At 37.7% G+C, this 27,806-nt stretch overlaps 1 protein-coding gene across 1 annotated transcript in view; it reads right to left on the reverse strand.

Annotated features, from left to right (window-relative positions):
- ASCC3 (activating signal cointegrator 1 complex subunit 3) overlaps nucleotides 1–27,806 on the reverse strand; it is a 354,089-nt gene that overhangs the window by 31,337 nt on the left and 294,946 nt on the right. The window contains exon 37 of the mRNA XM_056125104.1: nucleotides 10,591–10,815. Within this exon, the coding sequence (XP_055981079.1) occupies nucleotides 10,591–10,815 (225 nt within the window). The remainder of the gene's footprint in view (nucleotides 1–10,590; nucleotides 10,816–27,806) is intronic.

The raw sequence follows: 27,806 nt of genomic DNA on the forward strand, positions 1-27,806 counted from the left end.
TGTCCCTAAGGTTCTTGTTTTGGAGGAGGGGGATCCACACCCAGTGGTGTTTATTTACTCTTTGCTCAGAGATCACTCCTGGCAGCTTTCAGGAGAGCTTATGAGGTGTCAGGGATTGAATAGAGGTTGGATGCATGCAAGGCCAAGTGTCTTACCTCCTGGACTATCATCTCGAGGACCTGTTGCTAAGGTTCTTAAATTAAATTCTGAGGACTGGAGAGACAGTTCAAAGGACTGAGTGCATGTTTTGCATGTGGAAGGCCTACATCTGGTCCCCAACACCACAGGGTGCCTTAAACACTGACACAGGTGAAACCTCCCCCAGCAGAGAGCCAGGAATAGCCCCTGTGCACTGTTGAATATGGTCCCCAAATCAAAATAAATAAGTAAACAACACTGTCCTCATTGTGGGACTTGTTACTGTTTTTGTCATATCTAATACACTGCAGGGAGATTGCCAGGCTCTGCCCTGTGGGCAGAATAGGGGCTCTCCAAGAGGGACAGAAGAATCGAACCCCAGGTTGGCTGTGTACAAGGCAAATGCCCTGCCCACTATGCTATCGCTGCAGCCCAAATATAAATAAATAATTAAAAAAATCTTGAAATGCACACAAGTGTTTTGATTTAGAAGACTTAGGCTACAGGCACGACAGCACTAGCTGAAAGGTAAATCTGGCCTCTATTACATCTGAAACTTTTCTAAATTTAACCAGCAAACTGACAGTACAATTACACATTGACTCTTACAGTCCTGTTTCATAGCTCACTGAGTCAGTTCCTGGAACCAAAGGTAAATTTTTTTCATTAAACATCAGAAGGCATCCAATTACTGGGAACGTTTTCTCTAACTACCATGCAGGAGGCAGTAAGAGTGCCTAAGACATAAACCTATACCCTTTTGCTATTTGGCTTACAACTGCATTTCTACATTTTTCATTTAAATGATGATGCTTTTAATGTAAAGACTTATGGCACTTCTTAGAAAAGATCAAAGATTAGAGTGGAATCTAAAGCTCTGGTATCTCCATTTACTTTCAGCATGGGCTGCCTTAGCAAATCAACTCTAACGAAGTTATTTAACTTCTCTTAACTTCTATTTCTTTGTCTCATTAAAAAAAGCAGAGCTGATCAGAATAACAGACACTTATCAACCAGGTCTGGCTTTGTCATCAAAGTTAGAAATGTAAATCATCACCTTTATTTTTGATACTTCTTAATTAGTAATTTTCCCATAAAAGCTGACACCAAGTTTTCCTTTAGTATATCCAACACAGAAAATATGTTCCATAATACCTACATTTTACAAATTTATCTTTCAGTAAAATAAGAGGATTTCAAAGATGGATGGCAATAATAATTCTCTAACTCCTCAAGTTACTAATGACAACTTTATGTAGATTAAAATTGAGATATGTACGCAAATTTTTACATATATATTTCTATTTTTTTTGGGTTGGGGATATGAATGAAAGTATTAGTAACAGCAAGATATTAAAGAACACCAAGACAAAACATCTCAAGCAAACAAAAATAGATGCAAAAAGTCAAACAACTTCAAATGAACATATGAAAAAGGCTGTCCTGACTGTCTGATTTCAAGCCAGGAGAATACCAGTACAATGAATATGTTTTTCTTTTGTGAAAGATTCCTCAGCAGACAGGTAGTTCTAGACTATACAGTTTAGATAATCTAAATGAAGGCTCAAAGAAGGACCAGGAAGATTGCTCCGCGGCTTGGAAGCTGGCCTCATACACTGGGGGAAAAGGCAGCTCAGATAGAGAAGGGAACACCAAGTAAAGGATGCTTGGAGGGCCTGCTTGGGATGGGAGATGTGAGCTGAAGGTTTAGTCTGAACATGATGGCCACTTAATGCCTGTATTGCAAACCACAATACCCAAAGGGAGAGAGAGAGTAAAAGGGAATGCCCTGCCACTGGGGTGGGGGAGAGGCAGAGTATACTGGGAATATTGGCGGTGGAGAATGGGCACTGGTGGAGGGAATACTCGATCACTATATGATTGAAATGTAAGTATGAAAGTTTGTAAGTTTGTAACTGTACTTCATGGCGATTCACTAAAAAAATTAAATAAAAATAAATGAAGGCTCAAATAAAAGATACATTTTTTGTAGCACTGTAGCACTGTTCTCCTGTTGTTCGTCAATTTTGCTCGAGCAGGCTCAGTAACGTCTCCAAAGAAATCCTACGTTTTTATTTATCTTTTTTGAGTTTTGGGTGCATATCTGGTTGTGCTCAGAGATCACTCCTGGCAGTGCTTGGGGGATTGTGTAGGCTTCTGGGGATGGAACTCAGGTTGGGTGCATTCAAGGCAAGCACCCACATACTATCTCTCTGGCCAACTTTAAGTTTTAATTTGGTTTAAAGAAAGCAGAGAGATAGTACAGTAGGCAAGTGCTTGTCATGTACACAGCCAGCCTATGTTCAATCATCATATAGGGTCCCCTGAGCACCACCAGGAATGATCCCTGAGCACAGAGCCAGGAGTAAGCCTGAGCACAGTTGGGTGTGGGAAACAACCCTTCTCAGGTTTCCCCCCTGCACCCTCCCAAAAGGGTAAACCAGAAAAGCAAAGAAAGAAGATGATAGTTGATAAAGCATGGAAATTAAAGAAATACTAAGAATGGGGATACCAAGAGAGACCTATTTCTTGGAGCCCTCAAATAAATGTTTACTTTATAAACAGATAAATTAATGCCTTATTCTTCTAAGGTGTTATTTTTTTACTCAGACACTAGGGGTTAAGTAACTTGCCTAAGATCTTACAGTAAAACAGGAGCACAGATGAATTTATTATATTAAGTCTATTTACAGACCATGATGTCTTGGTGATGTCCTGTGAAGACACCAGTATAACTTTCAATCAGCTATGAGGAGAGTGATTTGGAGAGCTGAAACACTTGCTAAGGCCAAGGTCATTCATGAGAACAAAAGGTGCAATGAGAAAGATAGGGTGCAATGATTAAAACTGACACTGGGTACAGACATTTTATCAGCTCTTGACTTTACTAACTTCCACTAACCAATATAACATAATTTCTTCTTCATGTCTTTTTTTTTTTTTTTTTATAAAGAATGGCAAGAATGAAAGGATTTAGGATACAAATCTGGTCTTCATCCCTGTAACTAAGAAAGTTTCTCTCTGGGAGGTTTGCAAAAAGGCAATCCAGCTAATGTTTATAATTCATAATAGAGAAAAACTATGTTCGTAATATTTGACATCAAGGGAATCATTAAATAAATTATGACATTCATAAGAAGTAATATAAACTGTAGCCATTAGCTGTTAAGCTTGAGAAGAAAATTTAACATTTTTAATTAAGTTAAAAAGTTTACAAAATCATATGATAAAAACTACAAAGAGTGAGAGAGCAAGTATTTATGCACATTTTAAAAGATTCTATGAGCCTCTAAAAGGGAATAAAAATACATGTTAACTTCTGTAGTCTAGTTAGTATTTTTTTTTGGCATGAGTAAAGTTACTGATTCTAAAACTAAATTAGGATACATGCTTATTAATGAGTCAGTTTTCTCATATGGAGAAAGGAATTATAAACAAAAAAGAGAGAAGGCTAAAGTGAACTCTTTAGTACTGGCTTGGATTTGGAGCTTTTAGAGTGGACTTAGGAATTTTTCGAATATAAATGTTTTTCACACACCCAAACATCTAAACGATATATGTAAATACACAGGTATTATACAAAGTCTGTATGCAAATAATTCCTACCTTTTTCTACTGAGAAGGTTTAGACATAAAGATACTCAAGTAGTGATGGGGGTTAACTAGTGTCCATATTTGTTCAGAATGGTCTTAAAAAACATTTAATAAAAAGAAACAGGGGTCTTTAGAAAAATGGCTGATATTAAGGCAGGGTCAGGGACAAATACTAGATGCTATGGGGTCAAAAGCTGTGTCAAAGGGACACAGGATCAGGATGAGAGTTCCAGTGGTTGAGACAATTTGAGCAGAAAAAAAAATGATAGCAATGACTTTACCCAATAAAATAAACACACATATACCTACATTTATATATAAATGAAGAAAATAAGTGGAAAAAGAAATATTCCTTCTTAAAGTAGAATTTTAGGGATGATAAAAACTGAAAATTTGAAAGAGAATGTTTCAAGCAAAGTCACTTATAAGTGCTGAAAATAAGGTCTGATGAGAAATAGCATATTTATATAAATCTGAAGGTCTCATCCATCAAATTACTTAATAATCAATTACAGGAAAAAAAACAGTAAGTTTAAAGCCAAAAATATCTGTAGACCCATGTCAAGTGTAAACGTTTACATCAATAGTAACAAAATACATAATAAAGATACACAATAAAGAGAGAGGGAACATATTCCTTCTTTGGTAATTTTGATAAAAACATGTTACTTCAATGTGATTATGAGAAATCATCAAGCAAACCCAGGCTGAGAGACACCTCCCTTCAATAACTAGCCCCATGTTTTTTCAAAGCACCAAGGTCATGTAAGACATGAAGATTAATGAGAGATGACAACTAAAAGTACAGTGGGATCTTGGACAGGATTCTAGTCTAGAGACAGGGTATTAGTAGGAGAAAAATTCAAATTAATAAGCCATGAAAGAGGTTTTTTTAGAGTAACTGACAGAATAGGACCAGCACTAAGGCAAGATATTAAGGCAAAATATTAGGGTAAGCAGTACATTTTATAAAATTTTATTGTGTTGTTTTATAAATTATATCTTTAATTTAAATTTAAAAAATTGAGTGAAAAATAGTATATTTAAAAATGAAACGTTCAGGGCTTTAGTGATAGTACAACAGGAAGGGCGTTTGCCTTGCATGCAGCTGACCCGGGTTTGATGTCCGGCATCCTGAATGGTCCCCCAGCACCGCCAGGGGTAATTCCTGACCACAGAGCGGGGAATACTCCTAAGCATCGCCAAGTGTGATTGAAAAAGCAAACATAAAATAAAATAAAATAAAATGAAAAGCTCATATTTGTGGAGCTGTACAATTATTTAAAATTTTATTTCTCTATTATTTATTTATTTTTTGTTTTGCGTTCATGGACCACACTTGGCAGTCCACAGGGCTTACTCCTGGCCCTGGTGCTCAGGGATCACTCCTTGCAGTGCTCAGGGAAGAGTGCCAGAGATGGCCTCTGGGTCTGCCTCATGCAAGGCAAGCACTCTACTTGCTGTACTATAGCTCCAACTCCAATTTTCCTATTTTTTAAAGCTTAAAGTGTATTGTACCACTGTCCTCCCATTGTTCATCGATTTGCTTGAGCGGGCCCACTAACGTCTCCATTATGAGACTTCTTGTTACTGTGTTTGGCATATCAATACGTCACGGGTAGCTTTCCAGGCTTTGCCACGAGGGCGAGATACTCTTGGTAGCTTGCTGGGCTCTCCGAGAGGGGCAGAGGAATCGAACACGGGTTGGCCCGGCCGGCTTCGTGCAAGGCAAACGCCCTACTGTTGTGCCAAACACAGTAACAAGTCTCACAATGTTACTGGTCCGGCTCAAGCAAACTGATGAATAACAGGAGGACAGTGATAAAGTGTATTACTTTCTTTTAATTAAAGGAAAATGGTAGAGGGTCATGGACACTTTGGTGGTGTAGTAATTTGGTGTATCAATCCATAAATTTTAACACTATTGTAATTTCCTAAATTATAATAAATTTTAAAAGTTTAATAAAGTCTTATAAAAGCACCTGAGTCCCTTTTCCATAAATTTTAAAATAGACTTCGTCAAAAATTGGCTTTTATTATTATACAGCCTTTTAATCATTTCTGAGTGAAAAGAAAAGAAAATTTCAGTGAGCGGACTGTATGTTATGATTTTTAGGTATGACATTAATATGCACACATATAAATATATTTGCAAGTATAAAAATCTCAATTCTCCTCCAACTTTTCTCCAACCTTTACTGACTCTTGGGTTCACTAACAGGTCAGCATTAGTAGGTGAAAAAAGTTATAGGAAGCATAAATGAACATCCAGGGCAACAGCTCAAACTTTAGGAACTTTAACCTTTGTTTACACAGTGTGACTAATGAAGAGTGGCAAATCATCTTCCCAGAGAGGTAAACCATGTGTTAGTTACAAAAGGGTGTCAAAAAAATTTATGTGTTTATTATAACCTTACTTCCTTTCTAATTTGTTCTTAGCCACCCTGAAAACATGCCGATTTGAAACAGGAATGGCTTCCCAAATTCAATGAGTTTTACTTTTTAATAATAAAAATGGTCAGCACCTCATTTTAAAACATTCAAACCTTTTGGGGCTGCGAGCAAGAAAAGGTTGAGCACAAGCTCTGCATAAAGAAGGCCTTGGTTCAATGCTTAGCATTGCTTGGTACACTGAGCATGGTTGGGACTGAACCCCTAGCACAGTGCTGGGTGGAACCTCCAAACCAAACCAAACTAAACCCAAACCAAAAACCTATTCAAATACTCTAGAAAGGCACAAGTAAATTTAAAAATGACCTAAAATTCTGCTATGCAGAGATAGCTATTCTTTTAATCTTTCATTGAAATATTTTTTTTCTTTTTCTTTCTGGGTCACATCCGGCAATGCACAGGGGTTCCTCCTGGCTCTGCTCTCAGGAATTCCCCTGGCAGTGCTCAGGGGACCATATGGGATGCTGGGAATTGAACCTGTGTCGGCTGCATACAAGGAAAATGCTCTACCCCGCTGTGCTATTGCTCCAGCCTCTCGTTGAATACCTTTGAGTCGTCTTCTGTAGGTATATTTTCAAATACAGATGTAGACAGATAGATAGATACAGAATTCCTAAGTGGAACTATAATATTTTAGAGTGATCTACAACTTTAAAGATACTAAGGTTACATGTATTTTGCAAAACATACCATAATTTACAGCTTTATAGCTATATCCTCTTCATAGACTCATTTACTCAACCTTTAGAAAGCCCATGTTAAAGCTTTTGGTTTGTTTTGGGACCATATCAGGCAGTACTCAGGGATAACTCCTGGCTCCATGCTCAGGGATTACTCCTGAAGGGGTCCAGCAGACCAAAAGTGGTGCCAAAAATTGAACTCGGATCAGCTGTGTGCAAGGCAAGCACCTTGGTGTATACCTTGGTGTATACCTCTGGTGTATACCTTTTCTTTTAATACTGAAATAAGTTATGAAAAAAAACTTAAAAAAGGATATGAATCTACACAATGGAGTACTATGTAGCTGTTAGAAAAGATGAAGTCATGAAATTTACATACAAGTGGTACTACATGGAAAGTATCATGCTAAGCAAAATGAGTTAGAAAGAGAGAGATAGACATAGAAAAATTGCATTCATCTGGGGAACATAAAGTAACAAAATAGGAGACAAACACCCAAGAATAGCTGAGATAAGTACCAGGAGGTTTACTCCATGGCTTGGAGGCCAGTCACACATGCTAGAGGAAAAGGCAGCTCAGATAGAGAAGGGAGCACCAAAGAAAGGATCCTTGGTGAGGATCCTCCCAGGATGGGAGAAGCATGCTGAAAGTAGACTATAGATCGAACATGATTGCCACTCAATGCAAACCACAGCTCCCAAAAGGAGAGAGAGAACAAAAGGGAATGCCCTGCCACAGAGGTAGGGTGGGATGGGGGGCGGGGTTGGGGGTGGGGGGTAGGAGGGATACTGGGATCCGTGGTGGTGGAAAATGGGCACTGGTGGAGGGATGGGTACTTGATAATTAAAACCCAAGCACAAAACTTTGTAAGTCTACAACTGTACCTCCATGGTGTTTCACTAATAAAAAAATTTTAAAAAAAGGATATGAAAAAGAAAGTCACAATCCCTCAAAATTTCTAACTCTTATTTGTGTTTCTCTCATGCTTCTTACACAATAATTTCTTGGTCATCATGTCCTACCTCAATCCTTCTGGTTGTTTTGGAGAATGTCCTGGGGGTCATCTTTATTTCCTCACTTTCCTTAAATATCCTTATATAATCCATTAGCAGATTCTGCTAATTTTCCTCAAAAAGCACTGCAGCACTGTAGCACTGTCCTCCCGTTGTTCATTGATTTGCTTGAGCGGGCACCGGTAACTTCTCACGACAAATTGTGAGACTTGTTGTTACTGTTTTTGGCATAGTGACTATGTCACGGGTAGATTGCCAGGCTTTGCCGTGTGGGCGAGATACTCTCGGTAGCTTCCCGGGGCTCTCCGAGAGGGGTGGAGGAATCGAACCCAGGTTGGCTGCGTGAAAGGCAAAGGCCTTACCTGCTGTGCTATTGCTCCAGCCTCAAAAAAAAAAAAAATCCAGATCTTGCTGGAATAATGTATACATGAAAAATAAAATGAACAGTACTGTAAATTCAGGTATCTTAAAAAAAAAGCGAGAAAAAGAACACAGATCCAAATATTTCTCAGGAAATGAATACTGCCCATAAACTAGTCTTCCTTTTAGCCCTCGAGCCTTCAAGGTATGAAAAGTTCATTGAAAGGGCTCAGATTCCGTGTGGCAACAAACCTTTAAGAAATAATACATGCTTCTGTAAGCTTTCAAGTAATAAAGAAAATTACTCAGGATTATCAGAAGTTTATGAAAATACTCTTGTGTTTTAAACTACATGTGTCTGTGAAGCTGGATTTTCTACATCTAATTCAACTAAACTATCATATTATAATAGATTGATTGCAAAATAGGACATGAGTTCAGCTGACTTTTATTAAGCTGAAAATTTAAAATACTTGCAAAACACCATCTTTGTGAAAACAATGCCAGATTGCCCACTAATTTGCTTTTTTTGGAAAACAGCTATTTTTTAATAAAATGGATTTATTATTTGCTCGAGCGGGCTATTTTGGTTTTTAGGCGGCCTTCCAAGCAAGCAGTGCTCCACAGACCTGGGCGTCCTTGAAATCCAGAAATTCTCGGTCAACAGAACCTGCGGTTCAATGCATCAGTGCTGCTATGGTGCTACTTGGACACTGCAGGGTGCTGAGGATTGCCTGGGCCCCCTGGCAGTGCTGGAGGTGAGGCTCCAGGGTTGCACTTGTCAATGTTCAGGGTAACATGTGGTACCATGGTTTGAACTGGGGCTGGATGCATGCAAGGCATGTGGTTTAACTGCTGTACTATCACTATGGTCCTTATTACTATTATTTTTATGTATTTACTATCATTACTATTTGGTTTTGTTGCCACATTCAACAGTTCTCAGGCCTTACTCCTGGTTCTGTGCTCAGAGGTCACTGCCGGCGGGAGTCAGGGGACCATATGGGGGATGCCAGGATTGAACCTGGGTCAGTTATATGAAAGGCAAATCCCTATATGCTATCTCTCAGGCCCTGATTACTATTATTTCTAAATGAGGAAAGGCATATTTGGGAACTTTTCACTTTTAAAATTGCAAGAACTTTCATAGATGCAACCAATGCAACCATTTCTGCAGAACTACTGTAGTAATTTCACTCTCATTCAGAGTAAAATTCAAAAGCCTCATGCATTCTGACATGGCCTGGGTCCATTTCCTCTAAAATCTTTATTCCCCCTCCTCTTTCACCCACTTCAACTTTCCTCATTTCTCACTTCCTCTTTTTTTTTTTTTTTTTTTTTTGGTTTTTGGGTCACACCCGGCGATGCTCAGGGGTTACTCCTGGCTCATGCATTCAGGAATTGCTCCTGGCGGTGCTCGGGGGACCATATGGGGTGCTGGGAATCGAACCTGTGTCGGTCATGTTGGCTGCGTGCAAGGCAAACGCCCTACCCGCTGTGCTATCGGTCCAGCCCCTCACTTCCTCTTTTCATCCTTAAGGCCGAACCAAGTTCGATTCCTCCATCCCTCTCAGAGAGCCTGGCAAGCTACCAAGAGTATCCCGCCACACAGCAGAGCCTGGAAAACTCCCCGTGGCATATTCAATATGCCAAAATCAGTAACAACAAGTCTCACAATGAAGACATTACTTGCGTCCGCTCCAGCAAATCGATGAACAACAGGAGGACAGCGACAGAGATACCCACTCAGTTCCTATGAAGATCTGGCACAGTCCTTTCTCAGTGTTGGGAATATGTTCCCAGAAACTCAATGGTCTGCTCCCTTTCTTCATTCTTAAGTGTTATTTTTTTAAGTAAGAGAGTCCTGAACACCACACTGGAAAACAGCTCCTTCCATCTTTTTTTCCACTTCCTTTATCTGTCACTGTCACTGTCACTGTCCTTCCATCGTTCATCAATTTACTTGAGCGGGCCCAGTAACGTCTCCATCGTGAGACTTGTTGTTTTATATTTAATCTTATTAAAATTAACAGTTATCATCTCTTGATTAATAAACTGTTTTCTCCATTCTAAGAGAAAGTCCCTCTGAGCAGGCAGTCTTCAGTTCTGTTCATTGCTACATGCTTAGGGCCAAAGAATGCCTCGACTTAGTATACATTCAGTACATTCTGATGAAATGGTTAACCAAAAAGCTCACCTTATTGCATTAAAATGTCCCTTAGAAAATTCTTGATATACCAAGGTTTTTTTTTTCTTTCCCAACAACACCATCAAAAAGTTGTTAGTGAAAAATAGGGGAAAGAGGTAGAAATGATGAGGAAAAAATGCAGATAGTAAGAAATTTCCACCATACCTGACAAACTCTGAGAGCTTGGTCCAAAACTGTTTTGGTGTCAGTGTCGTAATCTGGGCAGGGAAGCATGGTGCGGCTGAGGTGGGCCTGCAGGAGTAGGTATGCTTTGGTGTGAGGACTGTCAAATGAATGAGGATTTGTTTCTAAGGGAAGGCATTTGGCCAGTTCACTATTCATATGATCTTCATTGTGTCTCACTGGCAAATCTGTATATTCTTCTGCATCCTGAAACAAACAAACAAACAAACAACCAAAGATGTACACATTAATGTGGTAGATCAAACATAACATAATAAGCATACTTCTTAGCCTTTACTGACATGACTGCTCTTCTTCTTCTTCTTTTTTTGTTTTTGGTTTCTGGGTCACACTCAGCGATACACAGGGGTTACTCCTGGCTCATGCTCTCAGGAATTAATCCTGGTGGTGCTTAAGGAGCCATATGGGCTGCTGGGAATTGAACTTGGGTTGGCTGTGTGCAAGGCAAATGCCCTATCCATTGTGCTATTGCTCCAGCCTCCTGCTCTTCTGATTTACATATCTAATTATAATAATAGCATAACTCTATGCTTGACACTGGGCCACTGAACAAGTAACTGAGAACTCATCAGAGAAGATAGATAAGCAAGTTCAAGCAAGAGTAATGAATATTATGATATATATATTATACGTACAGAGCACAGAAGAGACATTCCATTTGGGGATCTACTTGTTTTAGTACATCAGGAAAAACTTTCTGAAAAACTGAAAACTGAGATATGCTCTATAAGATGAGTGAGAGAATTAGTTTGGGGAAAAAAGGGATGAGAAGAATAAGATAAGAAAAAGATAAAGAGTAGCATCGTTAACTTCAAGTTTATTGTAATAGATCATATAAATGTCCCTGAAAGTCAAAGACTTTTGGTTTCACATGTAAAAAGGAGACTCGCTACAGTCAAAATCAAAAAGAATCATTTAAAAATAGAGCAAACTTGCAAAATCAACGACTCTTCTCATATCTATGAGAGAAGCGAGGGAACCGTGCAAGAACTGTGGGAATTGAACCAGAGCAACAGCAATGGTGCTGAGATTGATGGCTTGCTTGAGGCTCAGTGTGGGAATCTCTGAAAGCTCAACACTTCAGGGGAAACTTCTCTGAGGAGGAAACCCTGTGGCACTGTAAGATTTGCCTTTAGGAGCTTAACTAGATTTCCACAATAAATATCAGAGGAAAAACTCCTCTTGGGTTTCCAGCAGAGGGAGGGAAAATGAGCAATTCTGAGAAAAAAAAAATATTTCTCCAGAGTTCCTGGCACAGGGAAACTCTGAGTTAGCACCTTACACAATGTGAATCAGTCCATGGCCAGACTCAGTTTGGAATAATGTTCATTTGCAATCAATTTTACCTCCAGGGTGAGGCTGACTGCCACTGAATTTATTCTCTTCTTGGATTTTTATTTTTGGTGGGGAGTGCTATGACACTTAGTCAGCTGGGCCTGATGGTTCAATCTTCAGGTTCTGGAGAGCCTGAGGCAACGACAGCATGTCATGAGTGCTGGAGGCCATATTTGGCTGTTCTCTGGGATGTCCAGGGCTATATCCAGCACTGCAGGGGACAGGGGAGGCATGGCACAAGGGTTCAAACTAGGCTTCAGGTCCACTTCGGACATGTGCCTCTAGCCACTGAGCTACTAAGTTGGCCCGTTTTTCAATTTTTGTTTTCTCCAGGATTTCTGTCTTTGGGTCTGTACCTGGAACAGACTGTCATGGTGGGAGGAAGAGTCAGAGAACAAGTGGATTTCTGTCCTGGGCTGCCCTCCTCATCCTCAACAGTCATTGGACATAGTATCTTCTACTAATGGATTCTTTGGCGTTGGCTGCACTTATCCCTTTTCTCTGCATAGCTGGCAACTGAGTAATAATGCTCACTTTCTAAGAAGCTATTGACAATTTGGATACCTATTCTTCACACCTCTGTCTTTCCCACAGTTTCATACTGTAAGAAGACCTTGGGGAGTTTGGTGGATAGGCAGAGGTGAGAAGGGTGAGGCATTGATGATTTTATTGTGAAAAATGATAGAATCCTCAGTTTTATGAGCAATGGATAACTCTGCCCAGTGGCTTCAGAGCTAATAGAGACCCTGTGGAGAATAATTTCATCGATAAGAAGAGACCACGGGTTTAAGTTAGTCAGTGGGGCGAGTCACTCTAATCCTCATTTCTTTTGCAGTGCAGAAGCTCCTTGACTTGATGTAATCCCATTTGTCTCTTTTTTTTTTTTTTGGTTTGGTCATGGTTTTGAGTTAGTCAGTGATGGGTGAATGACAATCACTGATGGGGCAAACCACAAGCAAAAAATCCAAACCTGGATCCCGATCTCACACCATAAAACTCAAAATGGATTAAAGGCCTTGATATTTGACACAACTCTGTACCTTACACTGGAGAAGTCATATGCAGCATTCAACATGATATTGGCAAACCCCCCACAATTTGAAGACACTGACAGTGCCATCATCAGAACAGGTCATGACAGGGGTGATAGAATACCCCACTTTGGAATTTAAAAATTATTAATATGACTGACTCTAGCATATGAAGTAGATAGTAAGATCGGGTGGGCATCAGTCAAGAGAAAAAAATATATATATATTTTTTGCTTTTGGGATCGCATGCAGTAATGCTCAGAAATTACTCCTGGTGTTGCTCAGGGGACCATATGGGATGCCAGGGATCAAACCTAGGTTGGCTGTGTTCAAGGCAAATGCCTTACTCGCTATACTACTGCTCCTGCCCCAAGAGATAAACATCTTAAGTTCACTGTTCACTGTTCTCCTGTTGTTTATCGATTTGCTCGAGCGGGCCCAATAACATTGTGAGACTTGTTGTTACTGTGTTTGGCAAATCAAATATGTCACGGGTAGCTGGAGCCGATAGCACAACAGGTAGGGCGTTTGCCTTGTACGCGGATGACCCGGTCAACTCAAGTTAGATTTCTCTGCCCCTCTTGGAGAGCCCGGCAAGCTCCCTGTGACGTATTCGATACGCCAAACACAGTAACGACAAACATCTTAATTATAACTGAAAATTCTGAGGACAAAGAGAAACTCTAACAGAAATAAAGTGTACCTTTGAGGGCCTTTGACTAAATTAATAGAGGACTTGGATGGAATTAATTGAAAACTTTGATGGAATTAATAGAAGACATAAAGAGTGTCTGGGTTCAAGGATATAATGATAGAATCTTTATAACTATACCATGACATACCCTCTCCAAATGACAGGAAGTAAGAAATATAAAAAAAAATCACAAAAAACCAAAAAACACTTTTCTTGTAGAGAAGCAAAGATAATGACTTCTGACTTTTTCTTAAAAACTTTGCAAAAAGATGAGTGAAATATTTATATATTTCACCTATAATTCTGAACCTATAATTCTGAAACTTGTGAAACCATCCTTCTAAAGTATAAAAGAAATATTTTCTCAGAAAAAGAGAGTTAATTTAGTATCAGCAGGGCTATGGACCAAACACGATGGCAGCTTAGTACCTGTGTTGCAAACCATTACACCCAGAAGGAAAGAGAAAGAGGGAATGTACCTGCCACAGAGGCAGTGGTGGGGGAAGGGTGGGGTGGTACAGAGATAGCAGAAACATTGGTGGTGGAGAATGAGCATAGGTGGAGGGACAGGTACTTGAACACTGTATGACCAAAACGTAATCATTCAAGTTTGTAAATCTGTAACTGTATCGCACAATGATTCATTAAAATAAAAAAATAATAAAAAGAAATTCCTTAGAGAGACAGAAAATAATATAAGTCTGAGTTTTAGACCAAAGAAAGGAAAATCATGAAAGAAAGATAAGTGGAGGTAAACTAAAAACTTTTATTTTTTTTATGTTAACTGGTCAAATGAACATGTTCAAAATTATTCAGTCTAGCCCACTGAAGTACCTAATATACTTGCTTATATTCTCTTATATACATTTTCTGTCCCCCTTGGAGAGCTGGGCAAGGTACCAAGAGTATCCTTCCCATATGGCAGAGCCTGGTAAGCTCTCCATGTCATATTCGATATGCCAAAAACAGTAACAATAATGGTTCTCATTCCCCTGACCCTGAAGGAGCCTCCAATACGGCACCGTTGGGAAGCATGAGTAAGGAGAGGATGATAAAATCTCAGAGATGGGACGAATGGAGACATTACTGGTGCCCACTCGAGCAAGCAGATGAACAACGGGATGACAGTGATACAGTGATTTAAGATTAATTACATATCTTATGCATATACAAGTTTGTTCATGTATAAATGAAACAAATGGCAGTAACATTATAAGGGACAAGTAGAAGGAATCAAGACTGTTATTAAAATATATTATTATCCATGAAGTGGCATAATGATATTTGAAGTGTAATTAATCACAAGTGGGTGGGCAAAATACACCATGCAAAGAGTAATTAGGGAAATCTAGAGTACTGCATTGATTTCAGTCAAGTAATTTTCTTACTTTCCAAAAGACAGCAAACAAGGATAAAGAAAAGCAGTACATAGTGAACAGATACATCTATTTAGGAGCTGGAGAGATAGGTTCAGAACTTGCTGCGCATGTTCTCTCCCTAGCACCTGACAGTCTCTAATCACTGCGGGGAGCAACCTCACCAAGCACAAGCTGGTTGGTCTTGAGAACCACCAAGTCTGGTCCCAACTACCCCTTCCGCCCAAAGAGATGACTCTTATTTAAATAAATATGTATTAGAGATTTACTTTGCAAAGAAGGTGGGCCCTATCCCAATCATATACATAAATGCAAATTTGACATAGTGGCAAGTGCTATGAAGAAGAGATATATGGAAGTCTGAGAGTTTAGGAATGTACTCTACCAAGTGAGAAAGGTCATGAAACTAAGATACAAAACTGGTATGAACTAGATGAAGGGAGAAGGGAAGAGTGTTCAGGAACATATAAGACCTGTACTTGGAGGAAAGACACTGTGCTCAAGAGACAGAAAGATGTGATTCAAAATTAATTATACTTAATACATTATGCTAAAGAGTCTTATGTAAATACTTGGAATATTGTATTTAATGGAATTGGAGACATACTTTTAAACATACCTCATCTTTCTTTGTATGTCATAATATTAGCCATAATTTTAATATTACGTTGATTCATTTGGAATATTACATATATATGGTATTTTACCATTAGGAGTTAATAATGTTTTGTCTGATGTGTCATCTTAGTTTTCATTTTGCATGTCATTTCAGCTCTTCCTTATTTTTTATGAAGAATTTGCCAAAAGGATGCTATGTATGAGAATGCTATTATTTTATACTTCAGGTGAATGTCAGGGTGACTGATGTAGATTTCAAAATGATGACCGAAATTTTTCTACCTAGTGTGTAGACTCCACTTAAATCCTCATCAACAAAGTCCACCTATCTCAGTCCTGCCAAATGGCTTAAGAAAAGTAGAAAAGCAGGTTTAAAAAAAACGATTCAGAAATGTGAGACATGTCTTTTCCCTTTCAGAATTAAAATCTTATTGGGGGAAATGACTTATATAAACAAACAGGTATTTTAAGTGTTGAATAAGATACTGTTATTGAGAGAAGAACACTGAAGTAAGATGAATGTATTGGAAAGTTTCCCAGAAGAGGTGGCATTTGTTCTAGGCTTAGAACAATTTGCAGAAGATGAGAGCAGGAGACAGATTCCCTTCATTCCAGGCAGAGAAAATAGTTTGAGCAGAGTCATAAAAACAGATACAAAGGGGCCTAATGTGTAAGCCTCAGGGATGAAGAGAATGAGGATACTATTAATAGCAAAGAGACTGGGAACTCAGTGAACAGGCACTTTCTGTCAAGCATGCAAAATACACTTAAAGGGAGGGCAATAATCCAGCTAGTTGGTGGAACTGGAGCCTGGAGAAATCAGCTGTAAATCTGTTTCACAGTCTAAAATATTTATTGCTATCTAGAGTTCTTTCTGCGGATCACAAAATACAACTCCTGATCTTCTATAATAAAATGGAAAAATTATTTTATAAGGCAAAGTGAATTCACTCTCCAGATTTTGTTGTTTTTTGGCCACACCTGGTTGTACTCAGGGTTTACTTCAGACTTTGTGCTCAGAAGTCATTCCTGGTGGAGCTCGGGAGACTACAAGGGCGGGGCTGGGGATCAAACCCAGATCGGTTATGTGCAAGGCAGGCTCTCCACCTGCCGTATTATCTCTCTGTTTCCTACCCAGATTTTGGATATATAGAATATAAGGCTAGATTTGTAAATTATGTGAGAAGTTTAACAAAAATTAAAAAAATATTATATGAAAAGAATTCGGTTGAAGAATATAACAGGATTATTTAAGAGCTGCACTTTCCTCAAAATTTGATGCTATAGACCATCATTTACCTTCTGAAGCAAACACATGCTCTCTCTCTCTCTCTCTCTCTCTCTCTCTCTCTCTCTCACATACCCTCTCAACTGGGCTTTTTCTAGTCTAAGTTCCCAGACACCTCTGGAAATGTGAGCATCTTTCTACAACGTGATTCTGGTGTTCAAAGTTGTACATTTTTCCCAAAAATGTGACTCCTAAATACTAGACAACTACTTCATTTGGTGCAAATGAAAGAAACCACAATCTGCTCTGAATATAGAGGAAAAACTAATTGGCGTTGAACACCTGGAGAAGCAGCATAACCGAACAAACTGACTTCACACTTGTGGGGCTATTTTCAGGCATTTTGATCTTTAGTAGCTTTTATTTGCTTTAGTATCTTAACTCTATGTAAGATGTGACTCCACTGTTCTCTAAACCAGACCAATTCTGCTTGAATTACCTGATTTATTGCTTTAATCCCCTGCTTCACTAGGATTGTGAAATCCTCACTGCCGGCAGTATCAGTGTCAGATGAGTCTGCTAACAGCTGAGTACGTTTTGGACTGGAAGCACAGTTCTGCAGCACAGAGTTGCTTCTCCAGCCAATAAGGGGCCAAATGATCTTTATGCTGAAGACCCAAAGGGGCCAAATGATCTTTATGCTGAAGACCCAAAGGCAGCAATTTTACTAAAAAACTTAATTAATTCAGCAATGCAATCTTTATAAACTTTGTAAAAATTATAAACTTTAAGAAAATGAAAAGTACTTTGCTAACTGCACTGGCAAAGTCATGTGTACTGTTGGATATACAATAGTGAAGAAAAACATACATGACTACTGATAAAACTTTATAGTCAAGTGAAGAATTAGACCTTCAAAGTTGACCGCAAATAAATGTGAAATAACAACTGGGTATGTTTAAGGAGATAGAGGTACAAATAGTAATAGGAAAGGTTTTTGAGGCAGTTATGGCAGGACTGAGAGAATAGAACTTCATTTTAGTTGCAGAAGGGGAGAATTGATGGGGTAAAGTTCAGACTTAAACTGAAAAAGGAGAGGGTACCAATAATGCAGGAAAACTCTAGAACACTTAATTTTATTATTTAAGTATGTTTTGGTGATTTTTTCTCATTATTTAATTAGACACAGGCAATCTTTTTGAGATCTTCAAAGAAGTTGATATTTATTTTACAAATATATATAGAATATAAAATCAACAATAATTTTTATAGTCAAAATTATCTATACTTAACTGAGGTTTCAACAAAAGTTATCATTTCTGTTAAATGTCTCTTCTTTTCTGCTTCCAGTATCTGAATTAAAGGGGGAATCCAAAGAATGTAGAAGGTAATTCATTTCCTTAGTAATGCTATAGATCACAAGGGTGCTATGGTATGGTGTGAGGTGGTACAGAGAATGTTGGATCTGGGAACTGATACAACAGGTGGATTTTTCAGCTCTGCTATTTACAAGTTATGCGACCTTTGAGAATAACTGAACTTTACTAAGTCCTACATTCCTTATCTTAAATTGGGATTTGGTGTGAGGATTCATTATAATAGTATTTATGACATACTTAAGAAATATAAGAACTGGTACACATGTTAGGCATTATCAATAATAATAACTCCCATCTGATATCATACTTCGGGGTGTTATCTAAGTTTAAGATTACTTGGGTTTTAAGTTTTAAATTATGGTTAACAATTTTATATATGTGTATATATACTTGATTGCTTACAATGATATTTAATTATAGCAAATTGTCATGATTATTAAACATTTTTTAGTTACTGATCCTTCTAGTAAATTCATTTTACCAAAGTAATCCACACCCCTGCAATTGTGTTATATAAAATAATGATTCTTTAAAATAATATATTCTCATAATTGAAGGGAAAGTCACATTAAAGATAACATTTTCAGGAACTGGGGCTAGAGAGATAGTACAGCAGGCAGGGCTTTTGCCTTGCACACAATAGACCCAGTTTGATCCCTGGCACTGCATATGCTCCCTAAGCAAGGCAGGATTGATCCCTGAGCATTGCTGGGTATGGTCCCAAAACAAAAATTTTCAGAAACTGTAGCCTCTTGAACTATAGGCTTGACTATAGGCTGAGTTTCCAAGCAGGTTTAAATAAATGCACATTAACTATCCATAAAATTATATCAGTGTGATAAATAAACATACTTCTCAGTGCACCTTAAGGAACCAATTCAAAATACTATGGGGAGATGGAAAAAGAATGAATCATTTGGATTATACATCTGGTGCAAGTTTTCTGAAGATGAAGTATTAGTTATATGATTTAGAAACAGTGTTTTCTAATAAAAAACTACAGTGCTGAATACCATAAAGATGAAATAGGAAATACTGATTTTAGATGGAATAGACTAAATTAAAAATATCACCAATCTTAATGTATTTTTGGTGGGCTTGATTATGGACTCAAGAAGCTGATTTACAATGAAGACTGATGGAAGACAACTGCTATTTAATCCTCAAATGCTTGGCCAGATCCTCCCGTGAAAACCATGATCATTTATTCCTGGAATTCCAGTTCACAATTTTTTTAAGCTCTTGAGAATGTGACATGTTTGCTTCACCATTTATTTGGCTCTTGGTTCCTTCAAATATTTTATTCTGCTTGTTTCAGAATTCTTATGAAGAATTTTTTTTTAAACTTAGTTTTAGGATTAGCCTAGAGAGAGCTGGTAAAATAATCAAAATCCTTGCTTAAAAACAAACAAGCAAACAAAACCTCTTTTTTTTGCTTCTTCTCCCGCAATCGGCACTCTATTTACCTCCAAATTACTCCTCTAATTTTAAACAACTTGTCTAGTTAATTTCCTGTGTGTGATCACTGACTGTAAGTGAGGTTCATTTTCTTATCTACATCATGTAGGTAATTAAAGGAAATTGAAAGTGGGCAGTGAAGCCTTTATGTAACTGGGACTGAAGCTGAATGGAGGGCAGTGAGGTCAGTGGAGTCCATTATATTTTTATGTGAGAGGCTGGTTTGTCTGCCCTGTCCTTGTTTATTTTGTGTTCGCTGGACAGGCTACTAACTGCAAATCTATGTCTGATTTGCCCAGCTGTCCTTGAATAAAGACATCTTCCCCTGCAAATGTTAAATGACAGTGATTGACAAGCTATGATGAAATCTACTTGTAACCCCCTACTACTGTTTTCAGATTGTAAAAGAAAAAAAAAAGGAATAAAGAAACATCTTTAATAATCACATCAAATGAGCCCTGCTGTTCACTCAATAGTTTTCATTTTGTTTCCCTTTTCATCAGAGACCTCAATCTGTTCTACAAATGCCACAAACTCAGCTACTGCACAAAAAGTAAAACAAGAAAGAGAAACATACATATGTTCGCTGCTACATTTTGCTTGTATATTTACACTGGTAGTTTACTAGGAATACATATGTTTATATGTATGTGCTATAAACTCTTACATATATTTTATTTACAGACCATTGTCTTACTAATGTACCTGTTGTTCAAAGAACAATCTGGCATGTATATACCTAAAATATATCTTTCAGTCACTAACAGGCACTTGGATTCAGTTAGAAGTCTAGTGAAAGATACAGTTTTATTATTCAATGTGTTAAGTTACACATCCTTGTGATTCGTAGATATACTATATAGCTTACTTTTTTGATTGGTAAAATAAGTTTATTAAATACTTAAAATTCACATTTACTCTTCCTTTAGTCAAAGTGTATGAACAGTTGAATGTTGTGTGTGTTTACACATACTTTTTCCCTTTCCAGGTGCAGTGACTTTTTACGGTCAGTTTTAAACGGCCAGAATGGATTCATGCTAAGTCTGGTGTAAATTACATAAGAGTAAGCCAGTATTTTCACGTCTCTACACACATCACTGCCTCCCCTGAACTCACCAAAAAGCAGATAAGAGAGCACTTGTACAGTGGGGATGGCACCAGGAGCAATGAGAGATGAAAGCAGCTTTATGCTATATAACTTAATCTGTATCATGGGAAAAGTAAAACTTATAAAGTTAATGAGTTCTAGACCTTAAGTAGCACTTGATTAATTTGTAACATTCTGAGGTGCTAAAACAAACCAAAATTAGTTTCTCACATTCCAGTGCTGTCTTTTGGCCACTGAAGCTGTAGAAAAAACATTTCAGTAAATTTCCCTGACAGAACTCTGTTGAATTTCTGTGCTTTACTTTAACTGTGTGATATGTTTTGTAATTATATTTGAAAAATGATCTGGCTCTTACCAAATGTAGCCCTAGTATATTAAAGAATGTGAAAATTATTACCATTTTTACCTTTATTTTTTCAGATTATCTTTATTCAATAATTAAGCTCCTATAGTGTATAACTTGTTACATTGAATATTTATAATTAAAATTGTTTCTAATAGTGATTTATATTTCTATTAAATTATTCAAACAGAATAAATCACACATTACTATTTGAATAAAAATATAAAATATAAGTTAGACTTACATCTAAAATGTAAGACATCAATTAGACGTGTATGGAACTTACAATGATGCAATATTCAGTAAAAGGCTTGCCATAAAAAATTATATACTAGGTTAAAGGAAATAAATGAAAAACAAGGCCTTGTTATAAAATATTTATTGGAATGTGATAAAATTATTAAGGCAATTAAGTAGAAATAAAATATTTTCTAACATGCATTCTATTTATTTGACTAAAATATAAAAATTCATTAAATGTAGATGACAAACATATAAATACTGATGTATACAACTAATTACTCACAGATCTATATGTGTTTCCTTTTAGGACTTATGTGAGTATATGTGTTTGATTTGTATCAATGTCTTTAACTTACTGACATATGTCTGACCTTCAACCAATTAGGGCAAGTGCAGAATCATTTGCCAAAAATAAATATGAACAAGAAATAATACCTTATTCTTTTCATTGTAAGAAGGCCCACCTGGTTGACAGCTGGATTTTAAAGGATCTTACAATAGTAAGTACCAGCAGGTCTGTTATACTTAAAATAATTTCAGTGGTAAGAATTCCATCAGAAACTTCTATTTCCCAGGATTTATAGCTAAGTCCTTAAAAAATTGCTCTTTGATGAAACTTGAAAAAAATTCCTCAGTTTTCAAGGATATAATAAAAATGCCTTATAGCTTAACAATGTTTAGATATTTTCCTTTTAAGAAATAAAAATCTCAAGGCTATCAGCTTTGCATTTTAAACGGGAATAACTGAGATTAGAAGTAATGTATAAAAATTGTGTACGGTTAAACATCACAGTTTGTGACCTATCTTTAAAAGCTAAGCAAACTTTTTATCATTTTGCTTCTGTCTTTCTTTAACTGTTTTTCCATAGCTATCAGATTTTTTTTGTTAAGAATAGAGATTTTATCAAACACAAATTAAAAAAAATAAAACTCAAGTAAAAACTTTAAAATATTTCCTATTTAATATCTACTGAACTTTTTTGTTGGAACTAAATACAAACGGAAAAAGTCAAATCTAAAAGCAAACTAGGCAAACATATAAGATATATCAAAAGATAATATAAAAATGACTGACAAAGGAATTGTGGTATCATGAGTTTATAAAAATAGTAATCATTAGGTGTGGATTAGGACTGAAAAGGGAGTTAAGTTGAGGTGAATGACTATTACACTGGGAATCACTTATATAGCTGAATAGACATATAGCATATTTAAGGTGAGAGGATGGAGGTAAGGTAAATCATGAGAAAGGGGAAGGAGGTGTCTCAGATTAAGGAAACATGTAGGTAACAAAGAACACCTGAGCCAGAGTGATAGTATAGTGGGTGGGGTGTTTGCTTGCACATGGCCGACCAGGGTTTGATCACTGGGATCCCATATGGTCCCCTGAGTCCCCCAAGGAGTAATTTCTGAATGCAGAGAAAAGGAAATCCATGGAGGGTCTTAGCAGGTTAAGAAAATATACACAATTTTAGATTTTGAGAGAAAATGATGCAAATGATGTTTTAAAACAGATAAACAGGAATGAGGTAGATGGATTAAAAAGGAAACACTAAAGCAGGAAAGATCACCAAGGAGGTTGTTCTTCACTACTGCTGAAGAATCTGAGGAATGGTGCAATGCTAGGAGCGGAAGAGGAAGAAACTTGAGAAATAATCAAAAAGTTAAGACTGATGTTCTTGGCAACTGGTTTAATACAGGGGGCCTGGGGAGGGGAAAGGCAGTAGTGCTGGGTTATTTGGAAGAATTCATGGCTGGGGATGAAAGAATAAAAATACAACTGACAGGTGAACCCATGACAGGAATCTTCAATCTTCTGGGAGCAAGACTGAAATTTTCCAAGTTTGGGGAAACAGGGACAACTAAATGCGAAACTGAAATTCACATAAGAGGTCAAGACTAGTGACAATACTATGAGCTCCATATACTTAAAGGCGATATCTGTGTGTGTGTGTGTGTGTGTGTGTGTGTGTGTAATTTTGGGGGCGTCTTATTTTCTTTGGGGGGGCATTCTTGGCTTTGTTCAGGGCTTATTTCTTCCTAGTTTTGTGATTAGGGATCACTCTTGGTGGTGCTTGGGGGACTATATAGAGTTCCGGGGATCAAATCTGATAGGTTGCATTCAAGGCCAGTACCCTGTCTATGGTACTATTGCTCTGGCTCCTGAAAATGTATTTTTAAGGATAAAGAAAATATTAAGAAATAACCAATACTAACAAACAAAATAAAAAGATTGAAGAGAATGAATGGTAAAAAAGAAAAATTAGAATTTGTTACTTAGGATAACTCTGGTAAAAAAAAATGTGATCAAGAGTAGCCTAGAATACAGAATGTTAAGAATGAGGGGCTGGAGCAATAGCACAGCAGGTAGGGTGTTTGCCTTGCATGCAGCCAACTTGGGTTCGATTCCCAGCATCCCATATGGTCCCCTAAGCACAGCCAGGAGTAATTCCTGAGTGCAGAGCCAGGAGTAACCCCTGTGCATCACCGGTTGTGACCACCCCCTCATCCACCTCCCAACCAAAAAAAAAAAGAACAAATGAATGCATGAAAAATATATGGAAACATCAGATTGAAATTTCATTAAAAATATTTTGGTAATGAAAGGGAGATGGGAAATAAGATGATATTGGAGGATGATAAAACCAAACCAAATGATAACCAAGGGTGAATTATACATATTTGGAAGTGCATTTTTTAAGTTTCAAAAACCAGCTACTTTAACTTTTTATGAGAGACAATACTGAAGAGCCACCAAGAAACTAGAACAAAATTGAGAGGAAAGAACCAGTTTAGGAGAATCAACTGTTACCATTGTAAGGATATGTTATATTTTGTCTACCTATTCCTTAGTTTATCTGAGAAATGTTCCAATTTTTATTTAGATAGTTTTGTTGATATAAATAATTGAGTATGTTTTTGTCTGAACATGTTTCAATCTCTTTGAGTATAATACCTAGGAGTAAAATTAGAGCATCATATGGTAATTATGCTTAACATGTTAAGGGGATAGTCAATCTTTTTCAAGGTGGCTACATTTTTTTTTTATAATTTATTTATTTATTGAATCACTGTGGGAAAAGCTACAAAGCTTTCAGGTTTAGGTCTCAGTCATGCAAATATCAAACACATTTCTCTTCACCAATACTCATCTTTTACCACGAAGAACCCCAATAAAACCCCACCTCCCACCTCTCCCAATGCCTGTGAGGCAGATGAATTCCAGTTAACACTCTATCTACTTTGACTAGATTCATTGTTTCGATAAGGTGGCTACATCTTTTGACATTCATACCAGTAATATATACAGATTCCAATTTCTCAGTTTTCCCATCAACAACTGTTACTGTCATTTTCATATCTTACTAGTGGATATCAAGTGGAATCTTGTGTCTTTGATTTGCATTTCCCTTATAACTAAAACCACTGAGCACCATTTGTGTACTTAGTAGTCATTTGTATTGGAAAATGTCTACTCAGAATCTTTGACTAATTTTTAAAGGGAGTCTTTATCTTATTATTGAGCTGAAAAACGCTTTATATATTCTAGGCAAGTCAGATTTGTAATACTTTCTTCCATTTTTTCTCTTCCCTCCTTCCTTCATTCCATTCCCTTTCTTCTCCGAACCCCTCCCCCCTTCTTTTTGTTTTTTTTTGGGGGGCCACACCTGGCAGTGCTCAAATCACTCACTGAGGAGTTGGGGGTGCTATATGGGGTGCTGAGGATCAAACCTGGGTCTGCCAAGTACAAGGCAAGTATCTTAACCTGCTATACTCTCGGTGGTAATCTCTGTGGCCCCCTCCCTCTCTCCCTTATGATTTACAGTACTATTAATGATATCATTTCCTGCATACAACATTCTAATACCACATCTTCCACCAGATTGTTTGCTTCACCACTCCTAGTTCCTCACACTTGCTAAACTCGGTTCTGTTAACCAGTTTTTAGATTCTGTTGCTTTTGCCTATTTGTTATTCCCTTACTGTTTCTTTGTATTCTACACATGAGAGATTATCCTTTGTCCCTCTTCTTCTGATTGACTTCACTCAGCATGATACTCTCTAGGTCTATTCACATAGCATAGTGGCAAACTGCATGACATTCACATTCTTGATTGTGTCATTTGTAGCACAAGAGATTTTCTGGTATCGTCTACAGTCATGACTGTGCTGGAAAGAGCTTAGCCACGGTCTTCCTAATGAGTATCCCCTGAGTAGGAGATTTACAAAGTGCAGTGTCTTAGTCTGCTCAGGCTACTACAACAAAACACTAAACACCAGATGATGTAACAAAAATCTCCTCACAGTTGAGGAGGTGAGGTCAGGAAGTAGAAGAGCAAGGTGCAAGCAGATTCAGGGCCTAGGTAGGGTATAATTCCTGATTTAAAGACTATTGCCCTCCTGCTGAACACTCATATAGCATCTCTTTACTTTGTGTTCATAAAAAGACAAAAAGCTTCCTGTTTCTTTCTTTATATAAACACACGCATTCCATCATGACAGCTTCATCCTCATGCCAATCTAAAAACTTAATTATGGCTGAAGTGTTAGCATTTCAATATGTGAGCTCTGATGTAAACATTCCGTTCATAAAATATAGTTTTTAATTAGAATGCTTAATAGTTGAGTTTCTAGCCAAGAACAGGAAGCATCATGTGGGAGAGTATTTTCTTAAACCCCTCAAAATAGTGAATATTTTGTAGCTCTGTAGCACTGTCCTCCCGTTCTTCATTGATTTACTCGAGCGGGCCCAGTAACGGCTCCATTGTTGTTACTGTGTTTGGCATATCAAGTACGTCACGGGGAGCTTGCCAGGCTTTGCCATGCGGGCGAGATACTCTTGGTAGCTTGCCAGGCTCTCTGAGAGGGGTGGAGGAATTGAACCCGGTTCGGCCAGGTTGGCCACGTGCAAGGCAAATGCCCTACCACTGTGCTATTCTATACAAATACTATTACTACTGTTCTGTTCTTTTGGCCCTCACCTGATGGTGCTCAGGGCTTACTCCAGGCTCTGTGCTCAGGGATCACTCCTGCTGTTGCCCAGGAAACCATATGTAGTGCCAAGGATCGAACTGGGGTAGTAAGCGCAAAGCAAGTTCTCTACCTCCTGTACTATATCTAAGGCCCCTCTTATTATTATTATTTTTTATATTCATTATTTCTGTCAAGAAGAATGATTCACTTGATCACTTCACTTCCCATTACTCATCGATTTGCTCGAGCAGGTGCCAGTAACGTCTCCATTCATCCCTGTCGCGTGCTAGTGTAGCCCAATGGCGTCTGCTCGTTCTAGGAACACGAAGAGCCTCAAACCGATCGTTCAGGGTCTTGACAAAGAAGTGTGACCATATCGTAGGTGGGTGGCCAGGCGATCTTTTCACATCCCGTGGAATCCAGTCAGTAACGGCTCTAGTCCAGCAGTCGTCTCCAAATCTCATTATGTGTCCAGCCCATCTGATTTTCAATGTCTTGCCAAATGAGACAGCATCCCTGATTCTTGACCGTCGACGGAGGTCAGAACTCTGATTCTTTCACTCATTTGAGTGAAGCATGATACTTCAAGCATAGTTCTTTCGATTCCTCTTTGGGAGATCCGAATAGCATTCTCATCCTGATTTTGTAGGGCCTAGGTTTCTAAGGCATATGTTAATGCAGGAAGAACAGTGGAATCGAAGAGATGTGCTTAGAGCTGGAGGTTCTTTGTCCTCTTAGCTATTTCTTTGAGACTCCTGAAGGCGTTCCAAGCCGCGCTCTTCCTCCTGCACAACTCAGGTTCCAGGTCATTTGTCATTTTGACTTCTTAACCTAGGTACACATAACTGTTGCATTCGAAGATGTTTGTTCTGTTGAGATGTTTCTTAGATATGCCAAAACCAGTAAAGAAGAATGATTATATGGCAAGAATTATATTACTGAGTAGCAGAAGTCTCTATGGCTTCTTTAATCTGCGAATTCAACTGATTAACTGCATCTTAAAATATCTAAATTTAAGAGAAAATCATGACATTGCTTTCTATTTAATTTTTCATTTATACTTAAAGAAATACATGTATTTCTTTTTCCTATAAATAACAAATACTCCATGGTGTTTTAAAAAAAAATTAAAATTTTTGAATTAAATTTTTTTCTATGGTGTTTAAATAGTTAGAAAAAAAAAGCAAAAATACTTTTATTCTTTTGCTGTTGCTAGTTCAGGAACATGTCATCCGTAAATGAGAGCAGTCTCACTTCTTTTCCTGGGTAAATACCTGAATTTCTTTTTTTTGCCGATTTGACTTCACTAGTGTCTCTAGTACAATGTTAAATAGACTTATTCTAACTTGTTCCTGATATTAGAAAGGAAGTGTCTCATTTTCCACAATTT

This window comes from Sorex fumeus, unplaced genomic scaffold, assembly GCF_029834395.1.
Source record: "Sorex fumeus unplaced genomic scaffold, SorFum_2.1 ptg000054l, whole genome shotgun sequence".
NCBI lineage: Eukaryota > Metazoa > Chordata > Mammalia > Eulipotyphla > Soricidae > Sorex > Sorex fumeus.